This window comes from Larimichthys crocea, chromosome XVII (genome assembly GCF_000972845.2).
Source record: "Larimichthys crocea isolate SSNF chromosome XVII, L_crocea_2.0, whole genome shotgun sequence".
Lineage (NCBI taxonomy): Eukaryota > Metazoa > Chordata > Actinopteri > Sciaenidae > Larimichthys > Larimichthys crocea.
Window position 1 is genome coordinate 15,509,924 of NC_040027.1, and position 16,034 is coordinate 15,525,957.

A 16,034-nucleotide genomic window follows, 5' to 3' on the forward strand; every position below is an offset into this window, starting at 1 on the left:
CTTTGTTAGACAGCACTCTTGAATAATTGAGCAGAGAGCTGCTTCTAACCTTACATACGTACAGTACTCGTTTGAGATGAAACCAAAGGCGTCACTGAGCGCCGATGTTAATGACAGAGTGTGAGAAACACTGAGCAGATACAGGCTACATTCCTGTAATTTTGTTCAGCCTCAGACTTATTCGACAAAAACAAACAGGTCTGAGTCAACTGTGGAGTTATGTATGCAGTATCTTCTCGAAAACATCCAGATAAGTGTGTCAGTTAAACTTAAGCTCTTAAGTCTTAAGTAAACTTAAGTAAATAATTTCTGTGAGAGAAAGAGAGAGACAGTAATCAATCGTGACAGCTAGACACACGTCAAACTCAGGATTATTTTTTTTATTACCAACAAGGACTGCATTTTCCAAAGCTTGACACCAAAACCAAATCTGTAGCTAATCTCTGATGCAAAAAGCTGATTCACTGACAGACATGTGCACCCACATTTCACTTCTGCAATTATCAGCGATAATTTAACTTTACTGGAGTGAATCTTTCTTTTTTTTCCATTGGCATTGGAGGTAAATCTGTAATGCGTCTTTTAACAACAGCCACCCCGGAAATGAAATAGTACAGGCTACTGATCAATCATTAACACAGCCAAGGACTGAACAGTATGTTCTCTGACTGATGAATGTCTTAAATAAACAGTAGTACAAGTATCAGTTAAATGAAATGTGCCTGGAAGCTAGAGGTTAAAGTGTTGTTGTTGACGACCCTATTTACAAGATTACAATTGAAATAAAAACGTCATCGACAAATAAATAGTTGAAAAAAAATGGCTGTACATAATATATTACACAAAGTGTATTCACAATTTATCATTGTACAAAAATAACTGTACAAAAACAAGACTTCCTAGAGTGAAAACTTCACTAGAAATCCTGTAAAAGTCTTGTCAGTGAACGTCAGCTGCTCCGTCAAAGTACAGAAATGATAGATGGTGTTGGAAATTGGCAAAGAGGAACAGGACACCGATCAAAGGAATTTATAATGTGCATCCATAGGAAGATTTTTTAGTTCACTGTCGGTGGACTTGGTCTAAAATCTTTACCTCAGCAGAGTCAAATCTCTGACTCATCGTTTATGTATCCCAGACCGTCCAGACTTGAAATATTGGCCATAGGTGTGAAGTGGTGCTCCCCGTTGCCTTTGAAGTCAACAGCAGAGTGATTATTATTGGCACTGCAAGGTCTTCTAGACTCAGGCCCCAGGAGCTTTATCTCTGAAGTTCTGTTCTGGATGTGCATGTATTCAGCTGACTGCCTTTTCGCCTCGCTCTCGTTGGAGCGCTGCTCTAACTTGAAACATCCCCAACGTCTTTGACTCCAGATAAAAAATATGACCCCCATCAGGAAGAGACAAAGCAGCGACAGCAGACCCACGGCCACCTCCAAACGAGTCACCCTGCTAGTGTCGCTTTGATTCTCGGGGGACAACGGGTCCTCAACACCCGGAGTCGTCTCCGGCTTTGGTGCAGTCGTATTCAGACTGTGATTAGAGTCTGAGGAATCTATCACCTCATTGCTAGGAGTAGTGCTGTCCCTGACTTCTGGGCCAGCATACAGCTGTAAATGATAAACCGCCACAGTCCGGTTGTATGTTCTGCCGTTGATCTGCTCGACTGAGCCGCAGGTGTACACGCCAGCGTCCGATTCAGAGGCACTCAGAATGAGGAGGCCTCCGCTGTAGATGTAGTATTTGTTGTTGGAGTGAAGTGTTTGGTCAGAGAATCGCCACAGGACCTGCGCCAAGTTGGAGTGGAGCTGGCAAGGCAGCTGGATGTTGTTCCCTGGAACTAGGGTAAAGTCCACAGCTGCTACAGGATCTAAAAACAGACACAACACACAAGGTTATTCCCGCTGCATGCTAATGAGTAAGACTATTGGGACGCTGTTCCCTAGTAATGCATGCAAACAATACCCTGTAAAGGAACGGACCTGGTTGGGGACACTGTGAAATGTCTCCCTCCTTCAGACTCTGTATTGCAGCCTTAGAGGAAGAGGACGAGCTGTAGACTGAGGTGCACTGCTCGATGGTGACGTCCCAAGCGCAGTAAGGATCCCGGGCCAGGATGCAGTCCACACAAGTGTCATAGCGGCTGCAGTTACTGAGCGGCATCTGGACGACACCGTACTCTGATCCTGCATACAGCTGGCTCTATGTTTGCGCACACACACACACAGCGAATAAAACCAACAGCACTTAATCTTTATTACAGCTAAAGCCTCTCGATTGCCTGCAATTAAGTGTCAGCATATTTAAAGTAATACAGAAGTCAGACTGAAGCTTATTGTACGACATTTGCCAAGAAAAACAACAATAACCTATGATGATGAGCTAACACACCCTTATATTGAACCTGCTGTGAGTTACCTTGTTGGACGAGATGCGCAGGGTGCTAATAGGCACGGGGTTTTCATACAGTTGAATCTCCTCGATGATGAACATCTCTCCGTGGTAGTTGACAGCCTTCTGAATGTAACCGTTTTCTACCAGGAGACAAAAAAAGGACAATTTATATACGTATATTCAACATATACATATAAAAAGCACGTCACACAGGCAAATACTGGCTCTTATTGCTCACATTGAATGTCTGCAAAGTGACTAACTGTGGCTTGACTGTAAATAATAACTTGATTTGTGTTTTTGAACTAAAGATCTCACATTAAGAGAGATACTTGACCTTCAGATAACTAGTTTAAACTTATCCTGTTTTACCTGAATCTTGTTAAAACACCTATTTTGTTACAGATATCCAATAATTTACCAGTGCCGATGAACATGACGGCATGTCTCTGTCCATCCAGTGCCAGCACGCTGTCCACTACGATCCGAGTCAGCAGAGCTCCCCTCTTGACCAGCAGCGGCCCTCCTGTCAGAGGACGAACAGCCTCGTCCATGAGGGGACGGTCCCTGATGAACTGGAGGGTTTTGTCAGGAAGATCCAGAGAGCGATTCATCCCCATTTTACGTGCCACGTTATTGATGCACTGAAAAAATACAAAACTTCAGGTTAGAATCGCTTTGTACACTTTAATATCCACTATCACCAACAAAGTATTTAGACTCACCGCTCCTGGTCTGGGGACCGGCACCTCTCCAGTGTACATCACCCACTTGACGTGAGATGTCTCCACAGCAACAGGTGTCTTAAACTTGCCCTCGTTGAAAATATCTTGAATGGCAGACACGCTGTATGCACACACTGCAGACGCCTGGGACAAGCTCCTGGAAAAAAGACCAAACTTTTAGTCAAGGAAACTGGCAAATGTTTGTTTTATTTGTAGGACTGGAGAAAACATCATCTATCATATAATATAATGAATCCAAAAACTTAAAATAATAATTCAATATAAAGTTTTGTGACCAATAATTGTGTGAACACGGATTGCTCAACTTCACTTCCCATCTTGCCACACGTCAACACGCACACCCTGAGCTATTTGATTCGGTTGTGAGCACTTACGACTGGGGTGTGAAGACGGCGTAGAAGACGCTCTTCCTCCAGTCTTTGTGCTTCAGCAGGAAGACATCCTGGACAATGGGGGGCAGGCTGGGTTCAGGGAGGGAACAATCCAGACGAGCTTTCAGGAACGACGTCCATTTCCTCTGCAGTGTCCGCTGGCCGCCCATATCTCCCTAAACACACAGATAGAGCGCTCTTAACTCACTTAACTACAACAGCCAGAGCATTGTCAGACAGTGAGCGTGAGGTCATATCTTATCTTATCAAACCTTCTCTCTCTTATTAAAAACACGACACCCCATATTACATTTTAAATGCCTCTGTAAATGTCAGAGACTTTTTTTCTGTACTTAATTATACCTTGCACACACGGGCCACTCGAGGCACTGCAACTTTGCTGTAGAAGTCGTACTCCATGGCATTCTCGCTGAAGAACAAGTACACCTTGTCATCATCGCCATCGGGACTATCCAAACTCTCCCTCACAAAGTCCATGTAGACAAAGTTTGGCTCTGGAATCACGAAACATGAAATTAGCGCTTAGGAGTGCGGGGAAATCTAAAAACATTAAAGATATCTACAAATATCACTGACTGCTTTGTGCATAAGTAGTGTGCTGCTGCAGTTGCATAGTTTTTGAAGAGGGGGGAACTCACCACTGAGCCAGGAGCTCTTAAACTCAGTGCGGAGAGCCAAGTCCGAGCTGCGCAGAACCACAGGCTCAGAGCCCAAGAAGTTGATGGATGTAGCAGAATACAGGTCATTTCCTTTTGGACAGGAACAAGAGATGAGGTTAAATTCCTGGAGGTCCATTATTCATATTAAGTTGGAACAATATCTCATTTATAAGTCCTCTAATGGACTCCAGCAACATACATACAGTATGTGGAGTGAGCAGGTTGCACTAGCAAAGCTATTGGGAAACATTTATGATGGATTTGGTGCTATGTTTTTTGTGGTTAGTGAAGTGTACACACACACACTTATCACACTGATCTTTTCTGTTGGTGCACTTTGAACGTTCGGCAGCATTTTGTGCTTTGTTTCCTTTTGACAGTAAAACCTGACTCAGATACTCACCGACCATGAGGGAGGAGTATCTCTGGAAGGGATCAAAAGGACACTTCCCCTTTCCCTCCTCCTGCTTTCCCTCCAGCCTCAGCTGTCCGTTCACGAACGTCTGTCGGAAACAGAGCCAAAGAGAGAGGAAAGAGAGAAAAGAGAGTGAAAAGACCCGAAAATCTACCATTTTATACACACACAGGGCTGGATTTATAGGACTTTGGCAGTGGTTTGTGTGAGTCAGCCCATTAACCACAACTTGCACACATATTTACATTATTACTCACCAAAGTATTATTATAGATACATAAAGATACACACAAGTTTCTACATTGATCTCCACCCCAGCTCAGCCTTTGAGCAAAATCTACAATATTATCTCCAGAGGCTAAAGTCATTGAGATAGATCATACATTACATAATGTCTGCTTCTTTTTTTTTAACATAATATAAAAGTTAGGCTATTGTGTTTTGGTTCTCCACTTAGAGACCATTTGATTCATCCTGTGAGATTTGAGTAGCCTGCCAAAATACACCGCATTCATGAGCTAATGGATGCTGGTGAACAATCAAACCCAGCAAAGACAACAAACAAGCAAACACAGAAGTTATGAAGGGATGGGCTTCACTTTTCTTTTTAATCATTTAGAACATTAGAAGGAAATGAAGCGGATAAGACCTGCTGTGAACATTAAACCACCTGCTAACACAATAATACTAATGATATTCTGTATTACTGCAGAGAGATTTCATAATTTAATACTCTTTAGAGGTTTATTTTTTAGAAGCACACAGTGGCCATTAAAGGAACTGCACGGCAATGAACATTAAATATTAAACTACAGTTGTTGCTGCTGGTCTTTAAGGATACGTCAGGTGGTTTTTATTAAAAACAATGAAAGTATTGTGTGTTCAAACTCTGTTAGAGCATATTCCTGTGTGCCACAGTCCAACACATTAATGAGCCACACTGTTATACTGGCTGATATACTCACTATGTGTATACATGTGCAACATAAAATAGTTCTCAACAAATACAATATTTACTCTTTAAGACTTAAAGAAATAATAAAAGCATACATTCATGGCCATTGGTGTCATCGACACGGTACTGAGAGATGGGCTAACATATTGATGGTTTCTCAAGTGTCCACTTTAGGCTGGCTACAGGACAGGTCCATCTCCATAAGTCCCCATGTTAAAATGTCCAATTTACACAGCAGAAATAAACATGTTTACAGCCTGGTACAAAAAACTGTTTTGGTCTCTATAGATGATTTCCTCGTTCATGACAACTGTACTGAGGGTGAATTTTTATAGAACTCACCTGTTCAGATTTTATTAAGGCTTAAAAAGTTATGTATAATTAACATCGTGCCCACTTTGATTGACAGGTGGGTGCCATTACAGGGGGCTTGTTTGAGCAGCTAGGCTTTATTCAGCCCGCCTCAGTTCCACAGAGGATCCACATCTTTGCACAATTTTGGATTAGCCGTGAGGTGGCAGAGACACAACAATGGTTCTTTAGAAATCTGTGGGTGATGTCACGGATACGACGTCCATATTTTAAACTGCCTATGGTTTTGATCTTCTCATGGGATTTGTTGACAATAAAAAAAGAAGTTGTCAGAGTGTCAACCTGATCCTTTAAAAACAGGCAAAACCAGGAAAGAAGAAGAAGCCAATGACAGGTTTATAATTAAACCCAACCCCAGCTAATGGACAGAGCTCCTACCTACAGAAACTGTTTATAAAATCCTCTTAACTAACTCTGTTTACTACAGCATACTTACCATATAATCACAGGTGGGGCTAAAAGCATTTGTTCCGCACACATAGACTGTGGTGTCATTCATTTTGTGCAGGGTTCGAATGTAGTTACGGCATTCCACCTGCAACAAGATCCAGCAGAGAGAATGCCAAGGTCAGAGCTTTTGTTAGTTCAGCCGCAAAAACACAAGCATGACACACACACACACACACAAACACACACATACTGACTGCCCAGAGTCGAGCTGCTGACCAAAAGGTCAAGGATGTGTACAAGCATTTTCTTCTCAAGCCTTTATTTGGACATTCAGCTCGAAAGCTGCGAGCAAAGCACTTCACGGAGAACTCCGTATAAATGATTTACAAATAGATCAAATGGTGATAAACTGCACAGGGGAGAGGACTGCAGTTTGCAGTCATCTTTTAACGCTTCATTCCAAGAAGTTACAGTTACGCTGCTTTAAAAGACATCACACAAACCTCAGCATGTTTTCCTTTGTACGTGCACTCTGTCTGCTTCTCCTCGGTAACTCGCCAATACACCTGCATCAACAGATGGAAAGTGTCTTGTCAAAGCATGCAGGGATGGTTTCACAACTCTGCAGCATGGCAGCGGAGCCCGTTTACCCCTAACACATTTCATTGTTTTTCTAACATCAACCTCAGTCAGTGCACTCTGGGACGCTAATCTTTCTTCAGTTGTGACGGTTACTGTGTAACTACAATTATAAATCAAGACCATTGTCTAGATTCAGATTCCTCATGTAAACATGTGCTGGCCAAATAGACAAGAGTGTTGAACTGGCTGCTGATGCGTTAGGAGGAGTTTTTTTAATCAATCAAATGTGTTTCTGAGTGCAGCCAAAATACACATGAACAAGTGAAAGATAGCAGAGATGGCGAAATCACAGATACTTTCACGATATGTCTTCTACAAATCCTCCAGATCTGACATACCGAGGGAAAAAAACTTCTCATTACTCACGTTCACACCAACATAAGACTTTATTTTAAAGGGTTAGAAGCTAAATAAATTGGGAACCACTGATATAATCTATGATTAGCACAGACTTGAGTGGCTTACTGAAGTGTTTTCAACCACATAAAATGTCATGAATGTTCAAAAAATCTTTAGTTTTTTAACCAACAACAGTAAAAAGTTAATTCATGGTTATTTCATCATGCTTGTTAACCCTCCTTGTTGTCCTAGAGGTCATTTTGACACCAAGGACAACAATGAGGGCTCAACAACCTTGTTTACTTTCAAGGTCTATTGGCCCTAAATTCCAAAAGGAAGAAAAAAAATCTGTTGTAATGTTGTTGGACTGAAGTAAGACTAAATATCAGTTTCTATCTACCAACAGATCTGCACATTTCTGCAGGCTGATGTTTTTGATGGAGTTCTTACCACAGCCTTTCTGACAGAGATGTTGTTGATGTCCAGCGCATATATGGCCTCTCTGGCCCCGAGCAGCAGCACACCCAGGTCGTCTCTCATCAACATAGTGGAGTAGTTAAAGATCCCCTCTTCTCTGAATGACTTCAGCTCGTCTAAACAGCGGAACATCTGCATTACCACACTGTATTTCATCAGATTTTCTACATTTTTTTAGCGGCTGTGCTGCTCCCACAGCAAAAGAAGAAAAATTCATTAAAGTTTCATAAGCTTGTCCCAGCAAGCACAGAAACCAAGCAATGTTTGTTCATATATCATGGTTAAAATATTCAAATTCATTCTTAAACTGCTAAAAAAATAGGTTCAACCCAGGAGTAAATCTGTCACAGCACAGGAAGAAGATGCAATGACAAATTTAGCGAGGAGGTATTGTGAGTGTGTGACTTACTCTGGTAGAGGACAGTCTTTCTCGGGACACAGTAGTGATTGTTGAGTGCACTAAATGAAACATGGAGCATCGATCCACAGATGAGACTCAGGGCTAAGAGGAGAGACATGGCTCCGAGTCCAGGTTTCGTCAAAGTGTGGTAGAGCTGCACAGTCCAGCTCTGCCACAAAAATCACCCGATCAGAGAGAGAACATGATCTGAGGTCTCAGTCCAGATTCTGCTTTTGTTACACTGTGTCGCCGTCCCAGACGTGTGCCGCTTTGGCACGAGTCATCTTTGTTTTTTAAAAAGACCCCTTTGAAATTCAGTTCATACGTGTGTTTAACCCGAGCCTGTTGGGTGCAGCTCCGCCTGCCTGGGTTCAGTTTGAAGTTGGCGAGTATCTATGTCGGCGTGAGCCTCCAGCGCAGTGCTAATGAGCCACTGGTGTCTTGTGTTGAAGGAAGAGCAGAAGCCATGCTGCTGCCCTGCTACAGGTGAGGGATGTTGAAGGAGATCATCGTCATGGCGTCAGCCTCTGGGAAACATATGAAAACATTGATGCATTCAATTATTAAAGAGAGATTGGCTTTAACGCCAAGTTTAGAAATTCATTAAAAGATGGACAACATGGATAGCATATTATAAAAAATGAAGGACGATGGTTCACCTGTTACACCTTAATTCTTTCAACTTTTTCTTGTATACTTTTCTCATTCGTGGATAATCATTATATAGAAGCCTCTTTTCAGTGATTGTACTGTGAATGTGATGACATCTGGTGCTTTTATTTAAAAAAAAAACATGCATGTAAATTAACAGTAAGCATGAAAGACTTAAAATAAGTTTTGCATTTCCTGCAATATTCTGCTTCACTATCAGCCTGCTGGATAGTCAAATTCATGCACACAGTGTGCATACACATCCATGATTAGTTATGATAGTCGGTGGTTTCAAAAACACTGCAACTGTGGCTCCAAACAGGAAATATTCAGGATCTGTGTTTATAGCAAAATCTGCTCTGGTTCTTGAACCGGTTTGTTCAGAATTCAGCAAGAATAAATAATCTTCTTGTTAGGAATAACCCTGCCTCTGGTGTGACCTGTCTCTAGCTGAACAGGTTCAGCCTACGCTGCTGTTTTTTCACGTCTGACATGATGGTGGTACTTGGAGAGCTCATTATTTTCTGAAAGGTGGTACATGGTGTTAAAAGGTTTAAGAAACAGTGCTTTAGATGATCACTCAGATCTTTCACCAGAGAACTGCAACCATAATTGTTGCACTTTTATTTTGATGGAGGACTCATAAAAGACATGCCAGCCTATCCTAGCTGACTCCAACCAGGTCCAATGTCTTGCTTCTTGCTTGCTGTGAGGCAACAGTGCGCCACAATAAAACCATAAAGTTAAAAAACAAACAACACTCTCATAATATAGCAGCTATGTAGGTGAAAAGCATCTTTCATTGGACTCTCCCTGCCTGTTTGTTGCCAGAGGCGTTCTGTCCAAGATAACCAATGTTGACCTGGTTATTTTTTTAAGATTTCAGAAAGCTCCCATGAGATCCACAGAAGACATAAAAGAACAGAGTAGTACTTCCTGTGACAATAAGCTCCACCGATTTTTGGAGCTTATTCTGCTGCCAACCTGAAGTTTAAAAGATGTAGCGAAAGAGGGAACAGACAAAAAAAAAAAAACGAGGGCAGAGAACGTGCCATATATAAACACGCCTCGCTTGCACGCTGAGTACAGTCCTCAAAAAACACACACAGTATGCAAAACAGTAACGGCGTCATTGTCGTTGGAGAAGTCTAGCCACACCACATACAGCCGTCGCTATGAAAAGTCATAATTGGAAACCTCACAGAGGAAACTGATGTGAAGTGAAGTGCCCACCAACCCCCACTCTCTTCCTCCTCCTCTCTCTGTGTCTTCCTGTCCTCCTCCCTGATAAGAACCTGCTTCCTCTGGGCTCAGCGGGGTTCACGCTGCAGAAGGGGGGATCGGTTCAGGTTTGGGCATGCATGCAGATCACAACAATTTCACTGCTTTGACGCCCCATCCCTACCCTGGGATTCATGCCGAATTGAGACTTGCCATTTCTTTGGCGAGTTTCTTTCTGTTTTGACTAACTGAGCAGCGCTCATTCAAAATTCATCAAGGTACTTTTTTTTACCTCAGAATAACACATAAAGCATACTTAAGAGTCAAACTCGCAAGGTAAAAACTATACTCAGCCGCACCACGCAGCTGCTTTGCAACTGTTATTTAGGTTTTAGCTCACAGAGAGAGAGAAAAAAAACAGGTTTTATAGAGATGCATCACCACAGAGTCCTCGCCTGTTGACAGAAACCAAAATGACAGCATCCAAATTTCCTCGGGAGGCAGCCCCGGCGCTCCCCTCCCCTTGCGCCTCTGATCAACCTCACTTTTGAATGTGCGTTTTGCAACAAACCTCCACGCTCCCACCTTGCTGTTACTTGACACAACGGGACGAGCTGTGGCATGTAAAAGACGGCTCATCTGTTGTCAGGGTGCCAATGTCTCGCATACTTTTCCCCCCTCAGGGTGTGTGAAGGAGGAGGGTCGGGGCTTTGCGGGGACTGTCGGTTGAAGCGTTACGGCTGAATGGAATGACTGCAGGTTGTTTCTCACAGCGTTTGACAGACACTTACAGAAAGAGCGGTGCAGACATGCAGGTACGGCTTTAACAATAGAAGGGCATGCGGCAGTTGTCCTTCTTTATTTACCTACAGTCACACTCAGACTCTGACATGTGCACGTGTGGACGCACAGCTGAGGTTACTAGTTACACACGATCTGTCAGGTCACTGAATTCAAACTGTTGTTTTTCCGTCTTACAGTTTGAGAATTTTAATCACCAAAAATGTCAACATCTATTAAGTCAATTAAATATTTGGAACCCTTCTTTATCCGTCAGTCAATCTATAATTACTTAAAGCTTTTATCAGATCGGGAACAAGCTGAAACACCGACACACAAACGCCTCACCCTGTGCATGTATTATGAATAACATTTTACTTATTAACACATCCAACAGACACACGAGCAACGTCGCCATTTATCTGGAGTCGTGTGTCTGGCCAACTGACAAAAGTAAGTCAAATATTTACTCAACTTTATCTCTGTTCAGGTCCCCACCATCAACAGCTCCGCGGGGGAAGATTTGGCTCTTTAGTTGCTGAAAGCACCACTGTCTTCAGTTTCAACAACAGTTGACTTATCAGAGCTTTTTACAGGACAGAAAACCAAAACAACTAAAGAAGCTAAACCCTTCAAGAGCACTGAGAAAAGAGTTATAGTTCATCTACGAACACCTTTCACACTGCTCATAGTCATCTGATCTGCTCTTCATAAAAAACATTGATCAATGCAGCTTTAATATTTCCATATAGGCAATAAATGCATGAATAAAAGTAACTTTTGGATTGCCAGATTATGTTTTTCTTTTCGTCTGCTCTTCTGCCCTTTGCTGCTCGCTTTGTTCTTTTTAATTAATCAGGAAGGACCCTCCCATGGACCGTCGACCCCTTACCTGACAGAAGAAGGTCACAACATCGTTGCCAAAATCAATTTAAAATAATGGATGGAGAAAAAAATGGAAATATTAATAGCTGTAGGCGCATGACGGCATGTTGCAAAGCAGCTTATGACCCTGACTGGTTATTAATAAAGGGTTGTGGAGTTTCGGAAGGTTGTGTATGACATTTTAAATGTGACCATTTACGTTTATATTTCTAGTTTTTTACTTCCCGTCAGTGCTAAGACCTCATCTCTGTTCTCTTTTTCAGGTTGAATCATTGTTTCTTGACACCTAGTAACCAAAATAATATTAAACCACCATTAAATGAGGTGTGCTCTCCCCTGACTCAAAGGGTACGTTGTGAAAGACCTGTGTGAAATCCAGTCGTGTCTTGTGTTTATAGGGGATCAACGCCGATTCATGTACAGCCAGCAAAACCTGCTCAAGGATCAGTCATTAAGCACACAGCTGCGTTACCCGACTGCCAGTGAACGACATTGTTTATGAAAAAATACAATGAAGAACACTGTGAAACATTGTTATTTTTGTTTTTCTTGAAAGTCAACCTGACATTTGAAGAGCTGCTTGCGTGTATATACAGCAACCACAAAGTCACCGTCAGGGAAGATTGAACGTCTACAAAACCAGAACAAACAACTACAGTGTGACTAAAACACCATCTATACACCTCTATAAGTACATGTGTACACGTGAAAATGTATTTCCCACACGCACCTGCATACATCTTTAAAAGAGGTTAACTGCTGGTGGGTTTTTACTCATCGAGCTGAGCGTGAACAACTGTGGGTTCAAAGGCTATACGTGAGCTCGTACAACAGGCTGAAGAAGAAGCCCGGCAATAAAGATCTCCCGACACTCCAACCACTTAAAGCATGAGGATATTTATAGCGTGTTCAGGAGCCTCAATCATATCTACAATACCCAACTGTGGACTCTCGCTGTACGACTGCATACAAAGTAAAACCCCCAAGCAGCAGCGTCTGATACATGCACAGACAAGCACTCTTGTTGTCGTCACCGTGAGTCAGGATAACAAATCCAAATCCCAAAAGCCGTGTGAACTGTCAAACAGCTGTAGTGAGCTGTGACTGCGTAGGCCGGGGCTCTACTGTCTTCCTTTACATCACGCCGTGCCGTAAAGGCGAGGCCTCCTCCGGCTGTAACTGATTTAACTGAGTGGCTGACTAACTGGTCTGTTTTCAGGTTGAGTCACTGGCTGACTGGTTGACTGGCACGTTTCCAGTGATGCCTGTTTTCCTGCCAGTCACCGGCTGGTGAGCCGAAAGAGTTCCATCACAGGGGCCTGAACAGGAAACCGGTTGTGGGAGGGTATTCACCTTTGACAGCTCTCGTGTCACAGACTCACTGTTGTGAAACACTCACTGGAAAACACACCCCAGTTCAGCGGCGGGTTATATTTTTGCAAGCTCAGATGGCTGAAACAAACCATTCCTTTATAATCACGACAGTAGCTTGCCACCCTTTTGTTTTGATGTGCAGGAGAGTTGTAATTAGCCGAAAACAATACTTCAGAAACGAGCCATGTGTACAGTTTTCAAGCCTGTTACCTTAAGCGACAGTCTAAGCGAATAAAATGCAACTACCTCTGCTCTGACAAAGTACTTGTCATCGATGAGATGAATCTGACACACGCAGAAACACACAAGTACGTCCAGGCAAGTCTGAGCAAGAGTCAGGGCACAAAAGGAAAATATGAAAACCCAAACATCTCTCTGCCTGCTCTGCAGGTATTGTGTGACAAGTTCACTGACAGACGGGAACACCCAAGATTTTAAAATAATGTGGAACTGAAGCCGTTGGGTCTTGTCATCGGGTGGCAAAAAACAATCATTTCTGTATGTATACATATTTTGATTATTGTCTTGATTAATTGATTAATCATTTACAAAAACCTGGGTAACAGCGTCTTTTTCAATAGCTGCCCCCTTCCCCAAACACATCCATGACTGCACTGACCTTCAAATCACACAGTCTTTTAAAACTGCTTCAAATATTTAATGTACTATAAAATTATTATTAAAATGTCAGAAAATAATGAACAGTAACCACAATAGTGTCCTAAAGTCCAAGGTGATGTCTTCAGGTGTCACGTTTTGTACCATCAGCAGGCCAAAAATTTCAAAAAAATATTCAATTTACAATGATATAGATCAGAGAAAAGCACATTGGAGAAGCTGGAACAAGAGAAAGTTTGCCATTTTTGCTTTAACCATCAACTAATCAGTTAATCTGGCAAATGTCACGTCAGCCTGTGATGTGCCATACACAAACATTAAACTGCCTTTTACCTGCTTTGATCCTGAAGACTTACAGCGTGTTATCAAAGGTCTAAATGCCACTTTTATTTCTGTACTTTATGCTGGATGTTCAGTAAACCGCAGAGAGAGTGGTAAGACCTTTTCACTACAATGAACTGAAGTGCAAGATACCACATGATAAAATGTACTGAATCATTTAAATGTCACAAATAAGAAGAATATCAACCAACTCGCCCTCCCCACACCAGAGTATCAGTGTTTTATGAGATCACATTTTAAATAACTGCCTGAAGACTTACAGCACGCAGGTCTAAATGCCACTTTACTTCTGTACCTCACATATTTTCAACAACTCTTTAATCAGCAGCTACATGCTGGATGCTCAATAAACCACAGAGACCTTTCCACCACAATGATGTTTCACCTACAGACTCAGTTTACTCAAGACAAAAGTGAAACAGATCATCCTCCAGCCTGAGAAGCATCTGACCCGACGTGTTGATCCACAGCAGAAACACACTGTTTTAACACTCAGCGTGTGCAGCTGCGATGCTGCCAATTTCAACTGACTGAGAGATCAACTGTGCAGGCGTGTAGAGGATACACAACAGACAAAAAACTTTGCCCCTGAGCTCAGCTGTTTGAGTCCAGCATTGCCGGCTGTGAACCAACATGAAGCAAGGAGAACTTCACTGAATATCGAGAGGATATTTTTCAAGCATTTGATGCCTGGTCATCATTGCACAGGGAGGCCGCATTTACCATTTCCCATACACTATGTAAGTGTGCACATACCGTGAATAAAGGGAAAAGGAAACTTCCATCATTGCCAGTAGCCGGTGTATAATGTGGCGTGGCTGTGTGCAACACCCCGTGACCCCTACTGAGCTGCAGTGTGAAAGCTAAAATTGGGCAATCCCCCTGAGCAACTGCACTGACAGCACTTAGTATATATCCTCTGCTCGCTCAGCCAAGTCACACATATCATGTGCTGAAACTCACCATCCATAAAACCGCACACCCTTAAAATATCACCCCAACAACATCCAGTTAATCCCCCTGGAAAAGAACAAACAAAAACATGTTTATGTATATTTAGAGTATCATTATTAAAGCTGTGCTGAGTTGTAGCTGTAGAGAAAATGCAAATTATTCTAAAACTGAACAAATATTTAAAAGAATATTCAGTTTTTTTACTCTTAAAACATAAATACCTGTCTCATATATTTATTTAAGCATCCTTTGCACCAGTGTCTTGTTTTGTCTACAAATATTAATGGTTTCTATCTGATCCGAACGCGTCCTTACTACATGCTCACAAGGTGTTTTCCTTATTTAATCAAATATGTATGCATTTGATTTGCATGTGTGCAAGCCAAATAAGACAATCTGTGTGTTTAAGTTTAATAAACACGATCTGACTTGTGGTTCAAAGCCTATTTTCCTCCCACTAACCACATATCCGCTGCTGTTGACACTTGTCCTGAAGCTGCACCCGGCGATAAGTTGGAGCGTTTCCCTCCCTCGCTGTGGTTTAAGTGTTCACGCGTAAACGCATATCCCTACTACTGCTTAGTCTAGCTTTTGGCTGCTATTATTAGATTGGGATATCCTATAATCTTTAAATAAGACAGAGAAGTTACAGGCTTCATGTGCATGTCCTCTCAATACACACACACACACACACAAATCCAACTCCCACAAACAGCTCCGAGCTCCGTGGAGCAGCAATAACACCTAATGCGCACAAACAAGCCAATAAAGTCACAACAGCAAGATCAAGACTCACCGGGCAGTTGTCAGGATCTACATTTAGGAAACCAGCTTGTGAAGGGGGACTTGTGCTGTTGTTTTTCTGGTCTTGGATCCGGCTTTTTTTTCCTCTGTGCTCCACCTGTAACGCTCACTCCACATCTAATTCCTGCAGGGAGCGATTATCTGGCAGCTCTCGGAGAGGTGGGCAGGGGCCTGGTCATGTGACTTTTGATTGTACCTTTCTTTTGAAAAAAACACTCAACTTTG

At 42.3% G+C, this 16,034-nt stretch overlaps 1 protein-coding gene across 4 annotated transcripts; it reads right to left on the reverse strand.

Moving 5' to 3' along the window:
• Positions 1-365: 365 nt before the first annotated feature.
• On the reverse strand, positions 366-15,967 carry si:ch211-129c21.1 (semaphorin-4E). 4 transcript variants are annotated; one of them, XM_019279156.2, is made up of 15 exons: positions 15,802-15,967; positions 15,015-15,071; positions 8,190-8,707; positions 7,754-7,896; positions 6,826-6,888; positions 6,369-6,467; positions 4,594-4,693; positions 4,170-4,280; positions 3,874-4,025; positions 3,514-3,686; positions 3,119-3,275; positions 2,815-3,037; positions 2,418-2,533; positions 1,982-2,201; positions 366-1,869 (listed from the first exon to the last, which is right to left on the reverse strand). In XM_019279156.2, exons 3-15 carry the CDS (start codon positions 8,296-8,298, stop codon positions 1,106-1,108), a joined length of 2,430 nt encoding a protein of 809 aa, XP_019134701.2. In that variant the 5' UTR covers positions 8,299-8,707; positions 15,015-15,071; positions 15,802-15,967; the 3' UTR covers positions 366-1,105. The 4 variants fall into 4 exon arrangements, with proteins under 4 accessions (XP_019134701.2, XP_019134700.2, XP_019134702.2 ...); XM_019279155.2 differs by lacking the exon at positions 15,015-15,071; XM_019279157.2 differs by lacking the exons at positions 15,015-15,071; positions 15,802-15,967 and adding an exon at positions 14,808-14,916.
• Between the last annotated feature and the right edge of the window lie 67 nt (positions 15,968-16,034).

Excerpts from the sequence above, each read along its gene's own strand:
- si:ch211-129c21.1 (XM_019279155.2), bottom strand. The coding sequence starts at position 8,298 with ATGTCTCTCCTCTTAGCCCTGAGTCTCATCTGTGGATCGATGCTCCAT. Across the intron at positions 7,897-8,189 it reads AAAGACTGTCCTCTACCAGA|ACGAGCTGAAGTCATTCAGA; the intron begins GTAAGTCACACA and ends TCCGCTGTTTAG. Across the intron at positions 3,038-3,118 it reads CGGTCCCCAGACCAGGAGCG|TGCATCAATAACGTGGCACG; the intron begins GTGAGTCTAAAT and ends GTATTTTTTCAG.